At 43.0% G+C, this 22,332-nt stretch overlaps 1 protein-coding gene across 7 annotated transcripts in view; it reads left to right on the forward strand.

Annotated features, from left to right (window-relative positions):
• The window catches only part of LOC112461841 (catenin delta-2), a 37,982-nt gene extending 15,650 nt beyond the window's left edge, over positions 1–22,332 (forward strand). The window contains exons 2-13 of one of the 7 annotated variants that reach the window (XM_025027274.1): positions 9,833–9,910; positions 13,005–13,046; positions 13,139–13,268; positions 14,017–14,299; positions 14,866–14,991; positions 16,151–16,770; positions 17,269–17,656; positions 19,467–19,484; positions 20,131–20,444; positions 20,919–21,222; positions 21,401–21,539; positions 22,044–22,332. In XM_025027274.1, coding sequence (XP_024883042.1) covers positions 9,879–9,910; positions 13,005–13,046; positions 13,139–13,268; positions 14,017–14,299; positions 14,866–14,991; positions 16,151–16,770; positions 17,269–17,656; positions 19,467–19,484; positions 20,131–20,444; positions 20,919–21,222; positions 21,401–21,539; positions 22,044–22,185 — 2,538 coding nt within the window. In that variant the 5' untranslated portion in view covers positions 9,833–9,878 and the 3' untranslated portion in view covers positions 22,186–22,332. Of the gene's footprint in view, positions 1–9,832; positions 9,911–12,602; positions 12,925–13,004; positions 13,047–13,138; positions 13,269–14,016; positions 14,300–14,865; positions 14,992–16,150; positions 16,771–17,268; positions 17,657–19,466; positions 19,485–20,130; positions 20,445–20,918; positions 21,223–21,400; positions 21,540–22,043 lie in introns of those variants that run through there. The other 6 variants (XM_025027280.1, XM_025027252.1, XM_025027286.1 and 3 more) reach the window with 6 other exon arrangements.

Genomic DNA, 22,332 nt, shown 5'->3' on the forward strand with positions numbered 1-22,332 from the left:
ACCGACATGACGGCGCCGTCAATGCGGGTTCCTGCGATTTTCTTCCCTGCTCATTCTTCGACCCTGTGCTCCGGCACCCTCGTGCGCCGGCATAGAAACGCATACATGGGGTGTCCAAAATTAAAGGGTGTCCTTTTCTCTTGTCAAAAGAATTTCGAGAATGCTCTTCCACTTCTTTATAACGATAAATCACCGAAAATAAAAGACCTTTGAAGAATTCTTTTTTTCGGAAAAATTACAAGAAAAGGGGAGAGGGCAGAGAGAAAGAGAGAGAAAGAAAATAAGCAACAAAATTGCGATTCTCGACTAATCTCCGGACGGAATTTGCTTCAACGGAATTTTATTTCGCAGCTTATAAAGGAATTCTATACACAAAGTTGAAGATTCTCTCTCGATTTCTGTCTCGGCGTTTTCGTCAAGCGGACATTCGCCAACGAAAAAGGAAAAGCGATCGAAAGAACGAGCGTGTGTGTGATGGTCCCGGGACACCCGGTATACGTCGATATACGGCGTACGCACGTACGCCGATGTCTGGTTGGGGGCCACGCACATGCGTGCATTCCCATGTCTCTACGTTCATTCATTCAAACACACATCGACCTCGTTGTACGCCGCAGCGAGAAGGGGGGACACGACAGCGCGCTGTCGGAAGGAGAACGGGGGAACGGCGGGGAACAACCGTGAGTCGGAGAGTCAGAGAGATTAGTAGAGGGAGCAAAGAGAGACGGCCGGGGGATCCGCGCCGAGGGACAAGAGAGACAAGGAGGACCGGCCCCCCGCGCCACCCGACGACCCCCCTCGACATTTTTCTCGATCGGGCGCGTTGTACGTCGCATCGCTTTTCCGCGAGCGGATATTCGCGGCTGTGTCGTCAATCACTTAATGACCGATGACGGAATCCTCCGGCAGAGAACATCCGCATCGACGCCCATGACACTCCTCTTGTTACCGCCGCTTATGTATTAATCGATCGACGCGACGCGACGCGGAAGAATTAATCAAGGAAAACGACGTGTATTAATAACAAGCGTATAAGCCTGCGGGTTATTATCGATACGTTATTGCCCTCCATTCATTATTCGTTCCATTCGTTCACTTCGCGCAGATCTGGCACGTTCGAGCTTACGGACGATACGAGGGCACTCGTATATTACAAAACGCGATTTTTAACCGAACACGTTCAAACGCGCGTACGTTTTCTTACGCTGGCGCTGTACCCGTAACACCATTTGCAAGTGCAATATTGACAGTGTCATAAAATTTTAACGCGTCACAAGTGGTATTCGCAGAATCATTCGTATTTTAATAACGAGAACGGCTCGGACGGATTTCAAGCGGTTACAGCGAAGCCAATATCCTATTCCTGAAATTGTCATATTTCATACATATCGACTGAAATTGTATATAGGATTTAAATGAAGTTTTTATCACTTATAGTAAATTTTTAGTACGGATTTTTTCTCTCTCTCACTTTTATTTTATTCTGAAATGAATATCATGGATTTTTCATTTCTTGTTAAAAAATTTCTTTATCACATTTACACGTGATAAGTTCAACAGGGATTAAAGCTATTTTCGTTCTAATTTTCCAATAGCACATTTGCACAAGAAATGTTTCTTCGCTCGGTTGTAAGTGTCAGTATGACACCTAAAAAAAGGTATTCTTAAATCACTCTTTTCCTTCCCACTTTCTGATTCCTATTACATTCAATTTCTTTCGCTTATTTTTTCGCTCATTTCTGAACTCTCATTTTCTTGAAAAAAGGAAGAAGGAAGATATCCCGTGCGCGTGTCGCAGATCCCGCGAGAGTTAACTGAGATCGTCGCGTGAATTTTGCCGAACGCCGGCGCACGCGTCGCGGTCACGATCGTTCCGTTTCCCGACGGCGAAAGGGAACGAAAGAGAAAGAACGGAAGAGAGAAAGAGAGAAAAAGAAGTTCAGAAAGGGCGAGAGCAGCTTTTCAACAACGCGCCAGTGCCGCGGAATAGAGAACGAGGTTGCGGCGCGGAGTTCTCATTCCCTCGCGATACCGTCGTCGTCTGCTTTCCTCCTCCCCCTCCCCCTCTCTCGCTTCCCCCTCGTCCACTCTCCCGTGTATGTGTGTATGCGTGTGCCTCTTTCTACTCCCCATAGTATTCTTCGTCACCCTTTAGCTTCGCTCCGCCCCGTTCCTCTCGCGCGAGCAACGCGCTGCACGCTTCTCGCGCTCGTACTTACTTCCTGCGTGCGCGCACTGCGATGCACTCCGTCCCTTTTTCCGTCCCGGCTTTCCTCCACCGCCTCCCTCCCGCCCTTATAAGAGAACACCGCCCGCTCGTTTCAGTAAGGGGTGAACGTGAAATAAAGCTTCGCTATCGCGCGAAGACATTGCGAGGAAAGGAGACCTCGTTTCTGTGTGTCTAATATGCTTTCTATTAGATGAATATCATTTTTTAATGAGAACTTTTTGTTGGAAACTTTTTTATTAGAAGCATCGATAGTGTTTTGAGCAAATGGGGATATTAATGTGACACATCAATTTTTGGGTAACAATAAAAAAAACTGGAGACTCGCGAATTAAGTCTCGCGGTGGTGGTGAGCAAGAAAATCTTGCTCCCGATGTAATTTCAGTTCGACTTTAAGTCAACAGGCCTTAATTTGAAGACAAACGTTAGAAAGTTGTCGGAACGAGGGAGAGCGAGAGAGGGAAAAAAAGAAAATAGGAAAGGACTTGAAACGATCCGACGTTTACACAAAGCTCAGAGACGTCGTCAAAGTACGTCGTGAAATCGCCAGAGAATCCACCGGAGGATTAAGTCGCCCGGGCGCTTCGAGCTACTTTAAATATACAGAAGAAAAAGATCGACGACGGGGGTACGCGCGACGAGAGGAGTGCGAAGCTCGATCCTTCTTCGTTCTCCCGGATTTACATCTCGAGAGTCGCGCGCGCCGGGGGGACAGAGGGGGGAAGGGGGGATCGAAGGATCTGCGAAAATTCGAACAAACGTCGCAATCGCGCCGCGCCGGGATCCGAGCCGAGTAAGCCGACGTCGTCGATTCTGCGTTACGCGATAAAGCGCGTGCACGACGGAAGAGAGAGAATATGTCGAAACCGTACAATACCTACCCGAGGTAGGGTATAGGTAGGTAGAGATAGGTAGGCGTCAACCGACGACGCCGACGACGACGACGACGACGACGCCGCGACGCCGCCGCTGTCGAGGAACGCGACGGAGCGAGAGAGGGAACCGGACTTCGGGGGTGGCCCCGGCATCGATCGCGAGATAGTTCCTAGAACGTGCGATTGATTGATGGTGTTCCCCCATCCTCGTGCGCGCCGTGCGAACTCAATCGCGCCAGGAGGAAGAAACTCTCTCCTTCGGCGAAAAGCCCTTTTTCCCCAGACGGGAGTGTCTTTCCTCCCCCCCTCCTTTTCCTCTTCCCCTCGCCTACGTCCCGCGCGGAGAGCCGACCGTGCATAGATAATTATGGACCGGTTGGATCGACGGACACGAACGTCTGAAATCCGTCGCGTCGGGGACGGATTTCAGACGGATCACCTGGGATGAGCACGGGCCGACCCACATCTGCGTCCCGGCCTCGAAGGATGAGGAACGGAAGGAGTACAGCTGCTCTCGAATTAGCGACGCAACGGCGCGGGCGCGGGCGCGGTTATAAAAATGTACAATGGCATAACTGAAAGTAAGAGTAATAATTAGGAGTTGCATAAGCGAAACGTGTGTGTACTTACGAATGAATAAAAAGTGAATGAACTTTCTCACGCAAGGTAACCGTATATATTTGTATCAATTCTCCCATCTTTAAATTTTATACGGTGCTCTCTCGCCCAGACAGAAATTAATTAATTCCGAAAGTCAATTGACAATTGAACCTAAAAAGTTCGTATTTCTAAAGAAATATATACGTCTGAAATGTACATAAGATATTAAATGTATAAGGTATTAAATGTATAAGATATATATATATTTCTTAATATATTACTTAAATGTATATGTCTACATTCAAGATATGCGGTTTAAAATATGTTACATATTTAATCTTTAACATACATAAACCGTAATCATTATATCTATTATATTTACGCATTTGCAGGGACAGTTAGACGCCAATCAGACCTCTTTTTTTTTAATTAATTAATTCGTTAGTCAATTAAATCCGTGAGTCAATTAAACTTAGTTAGGTATGCCAGGAAGATGCCAAATAATTTGAATTATACCAGCACGATAACGGAAACAAAAAACATCAATTGCATTAATGCGAAGCCACGTCCGCGTCGGGAAAAACATTTACTCGGACGTGAAATCGTCAACATCACGGATATTTTTGCGTTTCGCGCATAATGAAGAAGAATCGCGCAATGTCGCATTGCGCGTTAAAAAAAAAAAGATAATAATGCACTCGCGGCGGTCGTTTTCGCCGCGGTGATTTTTCGCGTCATAATTTCGCGGAAAATTTATGGGAAAGCGCACGAAATAATCGCGACGCGAGTTCGAGGCTGATCGCGCGAGATTTACCGGAGAGCAAAGAGGGGGATTTTCGAGTTACACCCGCACCACCCTGTCCACCCTTCACCCTCCGTGACGGATAGCTCGAAGCGGAACAGATTGCTCTTATCGAGCGGACTCTCGCGCTGCATCGATCACCGATATAATGCACGTTGGCACGTTTTTACGTTTCCCGATTCGACTTCTCTCTCTCTCTCTCTCTTTCTCTCTCTCTTTCTCTCTCGAACCGAATAACCGAGATTTTCCGTGTTTTTCCGTGCGATTTGCTCAGCAATCGCGACAGAACACGCACGGAATCCGGTTACGCGTTCTGTCCGATACCAATTAATTCGCGTGCACTTTGATAAAAAATACAATTAATTAATAAATAAATAAAATCACTTGTTTATGAGCTACATGCTCTCCGGCTAATTTGGGGAGAAGCTGAATTTAAATTAAACATTTCTCGAGGAAGAAATTCGCTGATTATTTATCGGATTGAGAGACAGATTTAACGTGTTTTTAAATCGAAGTATTCCGCCAGTAAAAGCATAAAAAATTTCATACAACAGTTACACGTTTAAAAAGGATAAAATGCAAAATTTTATTGAGATAACGATTACGGGGATCGGGGAAAAATATTTACTCTCGACACACACAGTCAATTATAAATCTCTCTATATCTCTCCGCGTCTCGCGTGTTCCGTGTCCCCGCATAAAACGGGGATAAATAAACTTCCGGCGTGCCCCCAAGGTACGCGACGTTGTCACGAGAAGAGAATTTAACAATTCCACGAAGGGGGGAGCGAAGGGAAAAGTCACGCGGGGATTGCGCGAATACACAGTCTTTTCCTCGGCCATTTAAATTTCTCGTCGCGAGTTTTATATTCGCGAGTGCCGCGGGATAGAAGTTCATACGGCGGACAGATCGACGCTATTTCGCAAATGAAATCCAAAGGGGGGTACGAGGGGGAGGGGAAGGGTAAATTACACGACAGCGTACGGCCTTTCGAGAATACCGGCCTCCCCCTTACGTGTAATTACATATCGTATTTACATACGTACGTCCATTATCGCCCGGCGAGATCTTTATTTTGCATTCGAGCACGCACACACGCCGCACACCGCGAATCGGCCGCGCGCGAGACGCCCTGGCGTCTCGCGCGTCGCGGACAAAGACCGGAAAAATACGAATTTCTAATCGCGATCGTAATCGTAACGCGCGTGCGACTCGATTGTTGCCGACTGCCTGCGGGGAGAAGAAAAGAATCCGCGATATAATAAAGGAGCGAAAGTGCGGTGAGAAAAACCGGGGGAAAACGCAGACTGACCCAGAATTGCCGAGTCGTCAGCTCGGTTTATCCGAGCGAACGCACAGAGGCGATTTTTAACGTTTTCAAATTAGCTTTAAATATATAAAAACGTGATCTTAAGTCTTATTTTAAGAGGAAGTATATTGACTAAATATATACATATAAGATAGATAAAGGTAGTCCAGTATATAATTAAGGATAATTAAAAAAACTTTTTTCTCCGATTGTCATGGAAATAAGAATTTTAATCGCGAATGCACATTAATTTTAATGAAAAATTCTCTCGGGGTTCGGGCGAAGGGTTAATAGAAATTTAATGCGAAGTTTGATATTTTCGCCGAGGCGGTCGATGCGAATTTAATTAAAAATCCGCGACCCCCGGATGTCGGCTTGTCGCGCTGAAATTTTCCGGCCGAGAGAACCCCTTTCGGAGGAGAAATCTTCGTCGATCGCGCGGAGACCATCGCCGTCGCCGGCAGCGGAACGTTGATTTTCGTTCCGTCCTCGAAACGGAGCCTCTCCGTACCGCGAAAAGGCGGACGCGAAAAGGCAGGCGCTCGTGAATCTGTCGTGACGTGTAAAAAAAATCTAATATGCCCGACACCATTACGGGGATAAATCCGCCCGCGGGCGGGCGTCGCCCTACATTCTCGTCCGCGGTCCCACGCGGCAGTCGCCAGAGAATTACAGATCCGACGCGGATCGTCAAACGGAAGCGGGACAGGTCCGCGCCTGCAATCGCGCCCGCGAGCGAAATGAACGTCGACGGCTTGAAATAAATTATTAAATCCGATTTAAAAATTTGTCCCGATCCGAGGCGGTGCCAAACGCCGAGCATTATTACCTCGGGCTCGGAGCCGGATTATCACGAGACCGCGCGGTGAAAAATTTGTTATCAATCGCGTATACGCGAACGAAAATCGCTGCGGGCGGAGCGAAAATCGACCACTAAATCCTATAAAAACCGCCGATCCGCGGCGAATCGTCAAATACAGCGCGGACATTATTAGCCCGAAGCAGATTATCGAGTGCGACGTGGAGATCAGTTGAAAGCAGATCAAACGCGGTCGAAAGTAATCGGTGCTTCGCAGCAAAATGCTGTTGCGTGTTTCTCTTATTCAATTTTCATATCGCATTATTTCTGCTTAAATATTATGAGATTTTCCAAATTCGAAGCTAAAACGCGATGTTACGTCCGATCTGACTGATTATTTTTTTTCCTCTCTGGTTCGTATCAATATTGCCGGGGTCCGCTCTGTACGCGTCGGGGCGCAATATCCCAGTTGGAGTACACTCCGCGTAGACGAGGAGAGGAAACGCGAAACTGATAGTCGTTGGTAGAGTTCTCTTCACTTTATTAAATTCGCGAACGTGGCGATTTTGACGCCCTTCGCTCCGAACTTTGGAGCTATCGCTCCGATTTCACAGTTTCGGATTTGTTCCAATATTATCGCGCTCGATGTGTCGCTCTCGTGGCTTCTGTAGGCTCACTGCATTCCTGGCCGCGACCGAGGAACGTTTCCGCGCGCGAAACGCGTGATCGAAGCGTGATCAACGCCCGTCTTCGCAGGCATGGAGTGTCTATGTTAGAGTTGATCAAGGAAGAGTTAAGCCAATGGTGTTCCTTTCGCTGATTGGCTCCGCTATTTCCTGATCAGCGCTTCCGGTTCTTTAGTGGAAGTGAGACAAAGCTATAAGTGGGAGTGAGACAAAGCTGTAACATACTGTACATTGGTCCGCAATTTATCGGCAAGACGTTAGTGGGAGTGAGACAAAGCTACGGTATTCGCACAACTCTATACTTATATAGGAACTCTAGTCTATGTCTGATTTCTATTGGCCGATGCCTTGTTTCGTAAATATTTGATCACGCGTTTCACACCTGCGGTGACAAGCTTCATACACTCTCGCATTATCTTTATTGCCGATAAGAAAAAATTAATATTACGCATTGGATGAATTAACAACGGATTATCTATCCGTCTGTTTCCCCGGAGGACTTCCTGCCCCCTGCCCTTCCCCCGTTCCCCGCCATACGTTATTTCCCATTATCGTTCAAATGCGACAGTAATTGGTTTTCTATCATTGCGCGCGCGTTAATGGCAATTTTAAATTAACGCCGGTGAATATCCGTCGTAATTAACGGTTCAACTGTTTCAATGCGGGGCGCAAGCCACTGTGTCGTTGTAGGATATATATTACCAAACAGAGAGCGGGGAGGGAAGGACGGGGGAGCCCATCTCTCACGCGACGCATTTACTCGTGTAATTAATATCTTTTTCGGATGTATGTACATTAAATTTCCGCATTACGGCCCCGTTCGATATGATTCAACGAGTCGGGACGATCCGCGATTTTTCTCCTCTCGCGGCAGGAGATGGCGAAGATAAACGACGGGCTTGTCTCCTCTTCGTCGTCCTCCTCCTCCTCTCTTTCCGCTTCCGCTTCCGGCGCGACGCGCGCCATCCGCGCATGATTGTTAATATACCGTTTTATTAATTCACGAGAATTGTCATCGCTCGCGCGCGCGATCTTGCGAGCCTTTGTGAACGCCTCTCTAACTCTTTCCCTGCATGCAACGACGAGATGGATCTTTAAGAATGAATTTTACTCCCGCGTTTGCGGAAGCATCGACATGCGGAAATTGCGGTACCCCCCTCCCCCTCCAGCGGCTTGTGAAATGATCAATAATAACGAAGTAATCACAATACAATGTACATAATAAATTACAATATCGGGGGAAAGAGGTTTACATACATGAAATGTAAAATATAGAAGGGGGCACATAATGTAAAAATTTCCAATCGTAACGAACAAGTATGAAAAACATTATTATTAATGTCGATGTAAATGAGGTAAATGGTAATAAGAAGCAGAAAATTATGGACGGTTAATCGTGAATCGTAAATACCGGCTCGGTCTAATTGCCCGAAAATTCTGCGCCATCACGTCTCGCGAAACTAAAACTCTTTTCGCGAGACGTACGCCGCGTAAATTCAACGAATTATGATTTCACAAATTCATACAGTGTACTGTGTACTTGGTCAAACGATAACCCGAATGGAGTTCGTTATTTTTCCACCGCGACGGGCAGTGTTCATTTCGCCGCTGGCAATCAAGTGCTCTCATTAATAAAGCATTTGGGGCATAAATTAATTATCGGTCCGACCGTCCCGCGCGCGCAGCAGAGTTTTCCGTCCCGTTTTTGCCTCACGCTCGATTGTAACCCCGCTCGATTATTCCGAAAATCGACCGGTCCGTTCGCGGAGTCGACAGTTCCTCTCTCATGGGAGAGAAACACGCCGGATTATTTTCGTCGATCTCTTTTCTATCTTCGATTGAATGTCGCGAGTTTATTTCGCGCTGCGAGCAATAATTCTCAAAGCCTTCTCTCTCTCTCTTTCTCTCTCTCTCTCTCTTTCTCTCTTTCTCTTTTACTTTCTCAATGGGCGCTAATTTTTTTGTAGTCGGCCACGGAAAATCCGCGATAAATCGAAAAGCGCGATAAAAAGAGGCGTCCGCCGCGGGCGAGAAATTAATCGCTGCCCGGAAGGTCTCGGACGTGTTAAGTGATGAATTAAAAGGATTTTTCCGCCGATGGGCGAGATATACGTTATACGGTGAACCAACAACTAATTACGGGTTACGGCGCCTAAATCAATTGCTAGAGCTTCGCAAGGTATAATAATACAAATAAAGAATTACGATAAACGGATGAGGGAGAGATATAACCGCGTCGGCCAATATTCGGCTGTCGTCGTTTCAACTTCATATATTTAACGCTAAACGCGTGATTTGTCAGTTTCAAATTATGTATCTATCTATGGAGTATGGATAATGCAATATTCTCGATACGGATTTTATTATATTAGATCGAAACGTGACTTCATGCGCGTTTTAATTTATGATTTATATTTATTCGATAAGAATCTCATGTATAAATAGATAGAACTTTTTTCTAAGTTTACTTTTGATGGAAGATACGTAAATAGATTATTTTCCGAAGTAACATTTTCATTCTTTCTTCTTTCAGGGGACATCATCCACTGCTCGGGAGCACGAGACACAAATCAGCTGGTATGTCAAATAATCAGCTGGTTGACTCCTGTCTGTAAGTGTCTTTCTCTATGTTAAATTAAAACCGCGGCAGAATTCTCACACGCTTCCCTGATTATCGTGTACGATAAGAAATTAACATTGTATGTCTCGTCGTAATATCATCTCCAAGCTATTCATTACCATCGATCGCGCAGATCTCCCCTGGATCATTACACTCTTCCATTTTCGGCATTTCCATTTTGTTTCCTCAACAATCTGTGGTATATCTATATATTCGCAATAAATTCCGCCAGTAATTCGCGCAACATTTTCTCGGGCTCTCTCGCGGTAAACTCCAGTCTTACTCCCTGACGACTTTGACGTCAACTTTCCTTTGCGATAATTCAGGTATAATTACAAAGTTACCTAACGTGAAGGATTAAAAAGGGTTTCCGGCCGCGGGCTTGAAAATAAACAACGAAGCCTCGTTTTCTCCTCTGGATTATCCAGCGGAACTCCGCGCCGAATTGCCTTTAATTCGAGAACGGCTCCTCTCGTATTTAAATATCGTAAACGTTGAAAAAAAGCCCCCGAGGCCGCACGATGGTGCGTCTCCGGCGAAAAAGACAGTTACAACGACACTAGACGCGAGAATTAAAGACGAGAACGAACGATTTTGATAATTCTGCGAATGATCAACCATTAGGCTGGTGAATCGCCGGATTGAGCAGAGACAGGAGCACAACATAACTCGCACTGAGATCACGCAGAGGTGAATAATCATGCATTAATCATGCGGTTTACTCACGCTGAAACTCGCGGGAGCGTACGATCAATTTTATCCCATTAATTACGAATTCTCTCTGTATCGATCTGCTATCGCTACGGCGATTTACGCGCGCGCGCGCGCGCGTGCGTAATCTTATTAACCCGACAATTGGTGTAATAAAACCTTACAAAGGATGTCAATTTCCACGGGTGACGAAGGCGACCGCGTTTATCGGCGACCGATCTCCATAACGCGCGCGAGGATATCATCGCGCGCGTAAACCGTTACGAACGCGCATTCTAAATTGTCGGGGCGGCCTAATTAGCGCTAATTGACCCGACATTGTCGCGTAATTTCTAATAACCCGCTAAATCCCGCTAAGACGTACGTTAACGCTTTCGGAGTGAGTAATACCGCCCCGCACATCGACGCATGTTTGTGCAATCATTTAGCATGACCGGTGTGACGTGGCCGAGAAGGAGAGGATGCTCCGACGCAATTAGTATCATTCTCCTCGAGATCACCGTCGCGCCTAGCTGCTGTGTGCATCCCTTCGTTTTGTATACTTGGTTTGCTTTTCATTACGCGTCAATCACGCGCGCGCAAAGTGTTGCTCGTCGCCACACAAACGACTTTCGTGTGTTTTATGAGATAATTCGCGTGTTCTTCGATCAATTTTTCTTGAAAATATCGAGAGCAGTTTTTTATATATGTAAAGGATATAAAGCAACAAGACATTGGTCTTCGTTTAATATTAATTTAAAAGAAATTCAAAATAGATCGTGGTAAAAGATTTCGCTAATAAGAAATCAATCCTGAATCGATCGAAGAATACGGCTGAAAGTTCGTTAACCTGTTTCATGTAATTATCTTGTTAATTATCTTGCGTGTGCTATAATCTGATCGGTGGTTTATTATTTCAAACATGAATGAAATACCGCCGTGTAAAACTATCACTTTGACTGCGATATCAACCATATCTGAGTGACGCATAAGTTTCCGCAAGGGCGCTGTCATCAGTGTCATATCCATTTGTGGCTGTGATAGTTTTATTTTCACGCTTAAGAACAATTTTACTAAGTATTAAGACATTAAAAAAATAATATAAATTATATTATATTAAAAAGATTTAAGTATAAAAATAATACGCTATTAAAAACCAAGTTATTCATTTTTTATTTGTCTGCTCTAGTTCAATCATAAAAATATCGATTATTTCGGTTTGTGAGGGACAGTTTTATTTGTGTCCCATCTGAAATTATATTATTAGAAATGTAATAATAAAATATATAATATATAAATATATTATACAACAGGAGAGCTTGAGTCGCCAGTGAATAATTAAAAATCAATAGAGGTATAATGATCGACCCGGTAGAATGATGTCAGAAAACACACGGGCAAACAGTCCGTAGTGAGCGAGCACCGAATATCTTACGGGCACGATTTCGATTGGAAAAAACCACAAGTAATCCATAAAAAGAGACAGATCAGAAAGAGGGAATTGGCGGAGATGTTTTTTATTAAAAAATTCGATGACACCATTAACTTACAAAAGGACACGGAGAATCTTAATGTTCTCTACGAACACATTATAAAGGAAATTTAATTGTTTTTCTCCTTCTTCGCCACTTCTCTCTCCACGACATAGTTTGTTATTGACGACACGCGTCTGTCTCATATTTTCAAGTTTGTCAGTATGGAATTTGCCACCGCACGGCTCCGACACAACGAATTATGCCGTTTAACAAGTATTCTATTGTTTTAATTTCAACGCACAAATATGTAAGTTCAAGTTTATATAGTTATTTACATTCTTTTTTATATTTTTTTATATTTATTGCGGAGCTCTCAACTGTGTTGCTTAGTTTTTAGATTCGACATAGTTTGGACATTATGTCTGACCAATCAATATTTGTGAGTACGCACACGCTTGAAAAGGACCGGAATCTACGGTCGAAACGTAGCGTTGTATTGAGCAAAAAAACTTGGCCAGTTGGGTCGATCATTATACCTCTATTAATTTTTAATATATTATAGTTTTTATATTTATTTATTTTTTAGTATTATGGCTCATTTTGTAATGTGACTCTTGTTTTATAAACAGCCGTGCACTTTTCGACTTTGGGCCTACCAGAGGCCTCAATGTCGAAATTACAGCTTTGACAGTCAGTATTAAAGTGCTACCCTTGTTTCAGAAAATAATACCCTGTAGAATTTATATTATAGCTTCGCTAGTATTATAAAATGTCAATTATCGCAAGATATTTCCCCCTTTCTCTTTCACTTTCTTCTAGCTGCCTTCTCTTAAACAGTACGTTAGTATTTCATAAAGCATTTCCTTGCATGCCGAGATATATGTATAGCGAGTCTCAAAGTGAAACGTTTCGTTTTTCAGACGCGTCCTACAGGAGAAAGCCCCCGACATGCCGCAATACACGTAAGCTCGCTGTATAGTAATTTGCGATATCACACAACGCTACGATACGCAATTTCTGTCGATCTCTCATTTCTCTGATTCACCTGCCGTAGCGGACAGGGCGACACGGACTACCATGGAAGTAACGGACAGGCGGACACCCACTCGTTGCACTCGTCTCATCTGTCCGTCCAGGAGGATCCGCTGCTTATCCGGACCCACAAGCAACAGACTTCTCAACAAGTGAGACCGACTCTCCGGCCGATATACTTCCGAAATTTCGCGCGCGACCCGTTCTTCCGAAAGTTTATTCACCCGTCGACAGTTATTATAAGAGCACAATTCAGTAAAGCAGCATTGCATTAAAGGAAATTTAAAAATTCTTTATTACACTGTTAAATATTATAAAGGATGAAATTTAAATCAATACCTTGAATCAGATGAAATTTGGTTATTTTTAACTGTGTGTCGAAATTTATTATTTTAAAATATTGTAGTATTATTTTAACCTCATTGATTTAGTTTTTAGTTAAAATAACGTTAAATTAAATTAATATATTGAGCAGCAGCGACCTATAGGAATGGTTAAAAATTCAGTATACTTTGATGTTGAATTTAACAGTGTATAATATTTATTTTGTTTTAATAACTTTTATATCTATATATCATTTCAAGAGCGATTTTTCTATTTACATCTGTCTCTAATGTCTTTTTATGCCTAAACGTACATACGTTAAAAATGAAAATGAAGTGAATTTGTTCAGTGAATTTCATCCGAAATCACCGGGACTTTTGTCGCGCCCCATTTCGGAAATCTAATCCCGCCATCGTCGATGTCGATATAATCGGATTTCGTACAACGCGCATCGTAGTACGACGCGCGCGAACGCGGATATTAACGTACGTGTTTCGCGCGGCGAAAAATCCTGTCGAATGAACACGCGCGAAAGAGAGAAACGGCGATGACACGGCGCCCCGCTTCCTTCCTCAGGTGACGACTGTGACGAAAGTCGTGCGCGAGGTTTCCCACATGGAGCCGGATCCGGGGGCGGTCAGTTACATGTCGGTGCCGTTGATGTCACAAGATTATCAGCACGCGGACCCCCGCTACCCCGCGGATCCGTACATGGTCAGCTTCGACCATTACGACCCGTACCTGGGTTACCCGCCGCAGCCGGGGTATCCGGGACCCCATGGCATCTACATGCCGCGCTCGCATTCTCCCCACAGCCCTCACAGCCCGTCGGAACACAGTCGTGCTTCTCCGCCACACGGTACGTAGCTCATCAGTGCCTTTTTCTCGTTCGATTTGGTAATTTTCAACTGTCGCAAACATTATCGACGAGCGAAATAAGCAAATATATTATTTATTATTGTGATATTTTGCCTAGATCGTTATATACATGTATAATAATCTAAAAGCTTAAAATTAGCAAGTGAAATTATATTATACTATAATAAATAATATAATACGTATATATAGAAACTTATTGAATAATATATCGAAATAAAATTTAACATATATTATTTGTTATAATATATGTAATATAATGATAAAGTATAGATTATAATAAATAATATATTCAATTTAATTTGACATATTGTCCAATAAGTATGTATATATGCGTAAAATGATTGAAAAATAGCAACTGGTATTATAACAGATAAATGATCATTTCGAAGAAAAATTTTTCCTCCGCGTCGAGGGAGATTATTAAACGTAACGTTGTTTCGAAAACGTTATATATATACCTCGTTTCTAAGACGTCTCGGAGGAGAGGCGGCACGCACGAAGTGAATCTTCGATAACAACATAAACACGGTGATCTGTTTTCCGTAGAGTACATGCGCAAGGGTGCACCTTACGTGGAGGGTAGCTATAACGACATCGACCCCGGCTTAAACCCCGCTTTGCAGGACCATTATCGCATTACTCCGAGTCCCGGTGGTCCTGGAGATCAGTATGGTAGGTGAACAGAGAGACTCCAACAAGTGCGATCCGGAGAAGGTCTCGCGCGCCGGGACGGCGAACTCGATTTTAACGTTCGCCACGACCGCGATTAAGATCGCGTCACGTGCGAAAACGGTAACGGCGAAAACGGCGCTTTACGCATACGACGCGGGGGGATGCCGCATAATTCACTTCGATTATCTCCTGACGTTACTTCACGTTCGCTCAAGATCGGATCGGCAACACGCGGAATAACGAATGGTCCCGGCGAGCCCTCTCAACGTCTTCCCCCGTGATGGAGGTCACATCCACCATTTATCTAACTCGCGTCCCTCCGGCCTCCGTTTTTCCCTTCTCATCTGTTAAACGGCTCTTTTAATATCTAAACGCAGATTAGTACTTCCCGTCCCCCCCCCCGCCTCCCTCGAACTCTTAATAACTTTATGTGACTTATTAAGGCTATCCATATTCCATTAAACCTGATTGAAAAATAACGTTATCTTCTTTTCACGATCGTTTGGCTAGACATGTGACACGTATAAGAGACCATTTAATCTGCCACGTAATACGATATAAAATTATTTTTGGACCCGTGATATATCATTTTTAACGGTATATATGGTTTTAATTTGGAATCACATCGCTTCTTTTTCGGTGTCTGTTTCATTTCCGAGGTCAAATGGAAAATAAATCGTAAAATATGAAATAAAGTGCCTCTTTGCAATTAAAATTAATATTTGTCATAAATGATTAAAAATTTGAAAAATTTTAATAAATGAGTAAAACTATTGATATTATATGTACTATATTTATATACGATATTATATCTTTTTAAAGCATATACAGAGTGTGTCATTTTAAATGTTCCAAACAAATTTCTCGAAAAATATGGAAGATACGAAAAAACGTTTCAAACCAAAGTTGTTTAAAACGTTTTTTCATGTCTTCTATATTTTTCGAGATATTTTCCATTTAAAATGGCAAACCCTATGCGAATCTTTTGAAAAGCACTATCGAATCCCGAAGTGAAGATAAGCGGTTATCGCTAAAGATAACGTAAGTGAATTATGCGCCTCCGAGAGTGAGACTCTTCGTCTTAGTTCGACGGCAACTTCGAGTAAGAACGACGTTAGATCGTAACACGATTAGTAATCGATGGCCTGTCCCGTTTCAGACGAGAGCAAAGTGGCCTATGGCTACGTGTCGCCGTCGCCATACGGTCCCGTGGGGTACGGGCCCGCCGTGGGGGTCGGGCCGGTGCCAAGTGACGTGCCTGGCTACGAGGAGGGTCACCCGGGGGTGCCCCTCACGTCGGCCGTGCCGCCCGGCATCTTCGAGGACGAGGTGCACCTGCAGCGACTGCAATCGCGTCATCCGGTGGTGCCGGGTATGGCGAGTCCGCTCGACGACGATCAGAAGTCCATGCGCTGGCGGGACCCGAACCTGTCCGAGGTGATCGGCTTCCTGAGCAACCCGAACAACATAATCAAGGCGAACGCGGCCGCGTATCTGCAGCACCTCTGCTACATGGACGACCCGAATAAGCAGAAGACGCGCAGCTTGGGCGGCATACCGCCGCTGGTGCAGCTGCTGGACCACGACAATCCGGACGTGTACAGGAACGCGTGCGGCGCGCTGCGGAATCTGTCGTACGGCCGGCAGAACGACGAGAACAAGCGCGCGATCAAGAACGCGGGCGGCGTGCCGGCCCTGATCAATCTGCTGCGACGGACGTCCGACGCGGAGGTCAAGGAGCTGGTTACGGGGGTACTGTGGAATCTGTCATCGTGCGAAGTGAGTGACCCGCCGAACCGCAGGAAATTGTTATAAAAACTAGAAGCGTGTTCAAATCTATTTATATTAATGACTTCTTTTTCTTTTTCTCTCTCTGTCTTATAGTTAGTACTGTTTGCAACAAAACAGAATTTTATTTACGCAGACTCGCGGTTCAGTCGTTTAACCCAGAAACGGTCACCTGGACTGTTTTTTATACCTGTCAAAAAAAATAAAGCTCATGTCACAGTAATTTTAATGTGCTTTTAAAAATATTTTTTTGTTTTTCTCTACTTTTTTCAGAAAATATTGAGTATATCTATATACGTATTGTCCTCAAATACTAATAAATTATAGAACAATGAAAAATATGCAATATGTAATGATTTTAATTGGGGTATAAAAAACCCCAAGGTGACCGAGTTAATTATAACTTCGATCAGAACAGAACCTTTTAATCGGGCGAGACTCTTCGAGGTCGCGGAGTGCTGACTTTTAACACCTGGCGATCAATTTCAGGACCTGAAGAAATCGATCATCGACGACGGCGTGACGATGGTGGTGAACAACATAATAATACCTCACAGCGGCTGGGACCCGAGCTCGTCGTGCGGCGAGACCTGCTGGTCCACCGTGTTTAGGAACGCGTCCGGCGTGCTGAGAAACGTATCGAGCGCGGGCGAGTACGCGCGGAAGAACCTGCGCGAGTGCGAGGGCCTGGTGGACGCTCTGCTCTACGTGATGCGTTCGGCGATCGAGAAGTCCAACATCAGCAACAAGATCGTCGAGAACTGCGTGTGCATCCTGAGGAATCTGAGCTACCGCTGCCAGGAGGTGGAGGACCCCAATTACGATAAACACCCGATCCAGTCCACGATGCAGAACAGAGTCACCGCGCCCGCGAAAGGTGAGCTCGGGAAGTACGATAAGAGAATTGTTTGAAGGATTCGATGCGCGACAGCGATCTAGATTTCTTTCTATCTTTTTCGAAGGGGGATGGAAAAAAAACTGGAAAAAATTAATACACTTTAATTTAAATTTAAGCTACATTTAATCTAATTGAAGGATATAAAAGTAAAACTTTTATACACACAAATATCCCAGTTTTAATTTATTAGGTTTACTTTAATTTATATTTGGCTCTCTTTTTCGTTTACTTTTTTCACACCTAATTATCACATTATAAGCAAAGAATATCTTCCGTCAGAGGTTTTAATTTTACCTAAAAAAATCTTGGAAATTAGAGAATCCGAAATGTGTTTTTATATCCCTCAATCAGATTAAGCTTAATTAAATTAAATTATATGAATTAAATTAGAAATAATTTTTACGAGTTCTTGAAGAATTGGGCCGTTTGTATAGATCCCTCGTATGGAGAGTAAACAAATAAATGTGCAATCGTGAAATTATTTTATCATAAAAGTAATTTGCACAGACCGTAAACATGTAAACGTAGTACTTAATAGTGTACTTTAACGAGGAAAAATAAATTGCGAAGACAGAGGGATACCTCGAGCGTTGCTTTTGGAACGAGTGTATGTTTTCCCACAACACGAGTCTCCCTCGATATGCATGTGGCCACAGTCAGACGTTGCGCGTGTGTGTACGTGTGTGCTTGTGTGTGTGTGTGTGTGTGTGTGTGTGTGTGTGTGTGTGTGTGTGTGTGTGTGTGTGTGTGTGTGTGTGTGTGTGTGTGTGTGCGCGCGCGCGTGTGTGTGTGTATGTAAAGATTGGGAGGGAGGAGTGAGGATAGGAGGTAAATGATTCACCCCTTAAACCAACCATGAAATTAGATCGGAGGGGACACGCAGCTTCCCTGTTGCAGACACTTTTCCAGCCATTGTGCGAAACTGTCGCGACGCGTCCTTAAAAGAACGGTTAATTATCTCACGCTAAATTCAAACAAGACAATTTGTCGAAATCTCTTGTTTCAGCGCGCGCGCGCAATCTTCGTAGATCTGAATCTTTAAATCTCCACGTTATCGAGAATTCCGATTTTCCCCCGTGAAAACCGTGTGAAATATTTACGCGCGAGTCGTTAAAATACTTACGATTACATTTGCTTGCGAAATAAGCAACATTGGCCTGAATGAAAATTGTACCATTAATTCTACCACTCACATTTCGCGCAGACACGGACCGCTCGCTGATATTTTACTGGCGCGTAGTCGGTAGTTTATACATAGTTAGTTTACGTAGCGTATTAAATTTGATTAAAACTTCCGGGGCCGCGGGGTTTACCGAAGTGAGGTAGCGTGAGGACGAAATTTGTATCGCTCCGTAAACCATAAATAACGTACTTAGAAAAGTGGCGATAGCAAAACGTTGCAATTATAAGAGTAGATGGTTTGCCCGTAGATAGATAACTGTACGTTTTCACAATCCTTCCACAATTAATTCTCAGACTGTCTCTTTTAATTTTGATTAATTTGCTTTTTAATGTTTTTCAAGACGGATGATGGATATAAACAGTGTACCCGGAAATGTACATACACGACGGCGATCCCGTATATCTTTGCGTACCTCTGTCTGTAACCGTTGAGTTTTCTGTCTCTTTTTCTGTTTTAGACAACAGTTAATTACACATGTATCCTAGTTGAACACTTAAAGAGTTCCTTTTCTTTTTGGTTGATTTTTCGGAATTTAGTTGACGAATCATACAGATTTTTTACGAATCCTAGTTCAGCATGGATTAAACTGTGTTTCAATCTTTTTAGCATACAGTTTATGTCAAGGTAAGCCCCCTCTTGCAATTCCATTGATAAATTATTAGTTTTCCGTTTTCGAAAACATAGTTATTGCATGCGTCGCCGCCTTGCCAGATCGTAAGCTGACCACGTTATATACATGAGTTTATATATTTTCCCTGTAAAAATAATTTCTTTTTCTTTTTATTTGATGTTGTAACCGCTACGTTTTCAAGCGATGATTTATACCTCTGTATACACTGTGTATTATTGCAAAATTGCTAAAATTGAAAAGCAAAATTGACCGACCACGAACAAATTCAACGAGCTTGCTGCAAATTATGGTATTTACAGTTTAGTTTCTAATTTTGTTTGTTGCGTAGATAAGTATTTCGTTTAACTTATTGTTAGCGGGTTAGTTAGAAAATTTAGAAGTAACAGGCGCCTTAGAAATACGAACACGCGAGTCGTACTTTTCTCAATATCGCTCAATATATCTCTGCAACGCTGCTGCAAGATGCAATATCGCGGAATAAGGAATCTTACGGAAAACGACTCGATAATTGGAACACAAATCAATCTGGTCCCGAATCTCAAGTAAAAATCAATCAATGTGACAACTGCCTCTTGGCTTTATAATATTCTCAGTTTCCTGGCGACTTATTAATACGAATCCTCTGTCATTCTGCTGTAGGTGAGAATCTGGGCTGCTTCGGCGGGAGCAAGAAGAAGAAGGACGGTCAGCCGGTCCAAAAGGAGACCACCGCGTCACGTACGACGAGTCCGCGGACCGAGCCAGTCAGGGGAATGGAATTGCTTTGGCAGCCGGAAGTGGTCCAATCGTATCTCAGTCTCCTGCAAACGTGTTCGAATCCGGAAACGCTGGAGGCCGCCGCCGGGGCCCTGCAAAATCTCGCGGCCTGTTACTGGCAGCCGAGCATCGAGATTCGCGCGGCCGTACGCAAGGAAAAAGGTCTCCCTATATTAGTGGAGCTCTTGAGAATGGAGGTAATTACGCTGTGTAAAATATTTAACCGTGAATACCCAAAGGGGACCCGGGATTATAAAATGTATATATGTTTAACTAATTTAAATAAACAATTAAATTAGTTAGAGTATATTTGGGCTGCCTCAACGAAATTATTATCCAACATTAATCTAATTATTTCACTTATTTTCTTTATTGCTCAAACTAACATTTATTATTTCATATATACAATTTCATGCATATAAAGATTTCCGATATTTAATTATATTTTTTATATTTCTAGATTTTGATTATATTTGTCAAAAGCTATTAGTGGATGATACGTAAATTATATTTTACTGCAGTAAATAATGGAAAGATATCTTTTCTAATTTCTGATATTTAGATCTTAAGTTAGTTATAGATTTAAGTATTACTAAGACTGAGATATTCAATTATTCTTCAAAATAAGTAAAATTGAATATTGTGGCTAATAATGTATTTTCTGCGGCTAGGTGGACCGAGTAGTCTGCGCGGTTGCGACCGCGCTCAGAAACTTGGCGATAGACCAACGCAATAAGGAGCTAATAGGCAAATACGCGATGAGGGATCTCATCCAGAAGCTACCGTCTGGAAATAATCAGCACGATCAGGGCACGAGCGACGACACGATCGCCGCGGTGCTCGCGACTCTGAACGAGGTCATCAAGAAAAATGCCGAGTTCTCGCGGTCATTGCTCGACGCCGGCGGTGTCGACAGACTGATGAACATCACCAGGCAACGCCAGAAATACACGCCGCGCGTTCTTAAATTTGCAGGTAACATTTTGCGGCAGGATATAGATCCAAAATAATTATCTAAATAGATAATACAAACGCATCATGAAAATATGTAACCGATTTAATTAATTGTGCGCATAATACATTATTATACATTATTATATTATTATATGTATATACGAGAGGAAGAGATTATCGTATTTACGCGTGTTTTTAGGACAAGTATTGTTTACTATGTGGCAACATCAAGAACTGCGGGATGTGTATAAGAAGCACGGCTGGAAGGAGCAAGACTTTGTCACGAAAACCGTCGCCGCCAGGAATTCAGGGCCTAATTCACCCAACAACGCTAACAGGTAATTATCACCTGTGATGGAGCAAAACGTATAAAATTAGTTACATACATGGCTGATAAGCTGCCGCAATAATGGCTAATTAAAATGTCAAAGTGACAATATAAATATCAAATTCAATTAACAGTTATTATTGAAAGATTTTTTAAAATTAAATTATAAATATAAATAATAGAACAATATTTTAAATTAAGTTTTGAAGTACTTGATATTATGTGTTATTTAACTTTCTGTATTTTTTAATTAATCTGATTTCTCTGTGTTTTTATTTACATTTAATTATCGAAAACATTATTTTATCGTCATTAAATTAAATTACTTTGATTTCTCCTGAGTATGAATTTATGATATTGCTTTCTGGTATTTTCATTTCTGGGACTCCGCTTATCTTTCGTTTATGATTTATTCGTTTTGTTACGTGAATTTATTTATGATTATTCGCGATATTTATTATGCGGAGTCCTCCCTCTTTTCTCTCGAGCAACTCGATTCTACGTTAAAATACAGCTATGATTGCAGCACTCTGAATCGACCGATGGCGAGCCAGGGAAGCACAAGATACGAGGATCGAACAATCCAGCGAGCAAACATGAATTCGAATAATGTCGGTCGACCTACTATATATCAATCAGTAAGTAATAATAACTAACAGCATCACTAAATAAATATACGCCGCGTAGACACACCATAGGATGAGAAAAGTGTATTGAAGCGTAGGGAAAGAAACCACACGTTATATGCAATCTGAGCTGTCAGTCTTACGAAAAAGTTTACTAATATTTAATAAATAATTAAA

This window comes from Temnothorax curvispinosus, unplaced genomic scaffold (genome assembly GCF_003070985.1).
Source record: "Temnothorax curvispinosus isolate PA1 unplaced genomic scaffold, ASM307098v1 QBEX01001264.1, whole genome shotgun sequence".
In the NCBI taxonomy this organism is placed as follows: domain Eukaryota; kingdom Metazoa; phylum Arthropoda; class Insecta; order Hymenoptera; family Formicidae; genus Temnothorax; species Temnothorax curvispinosus.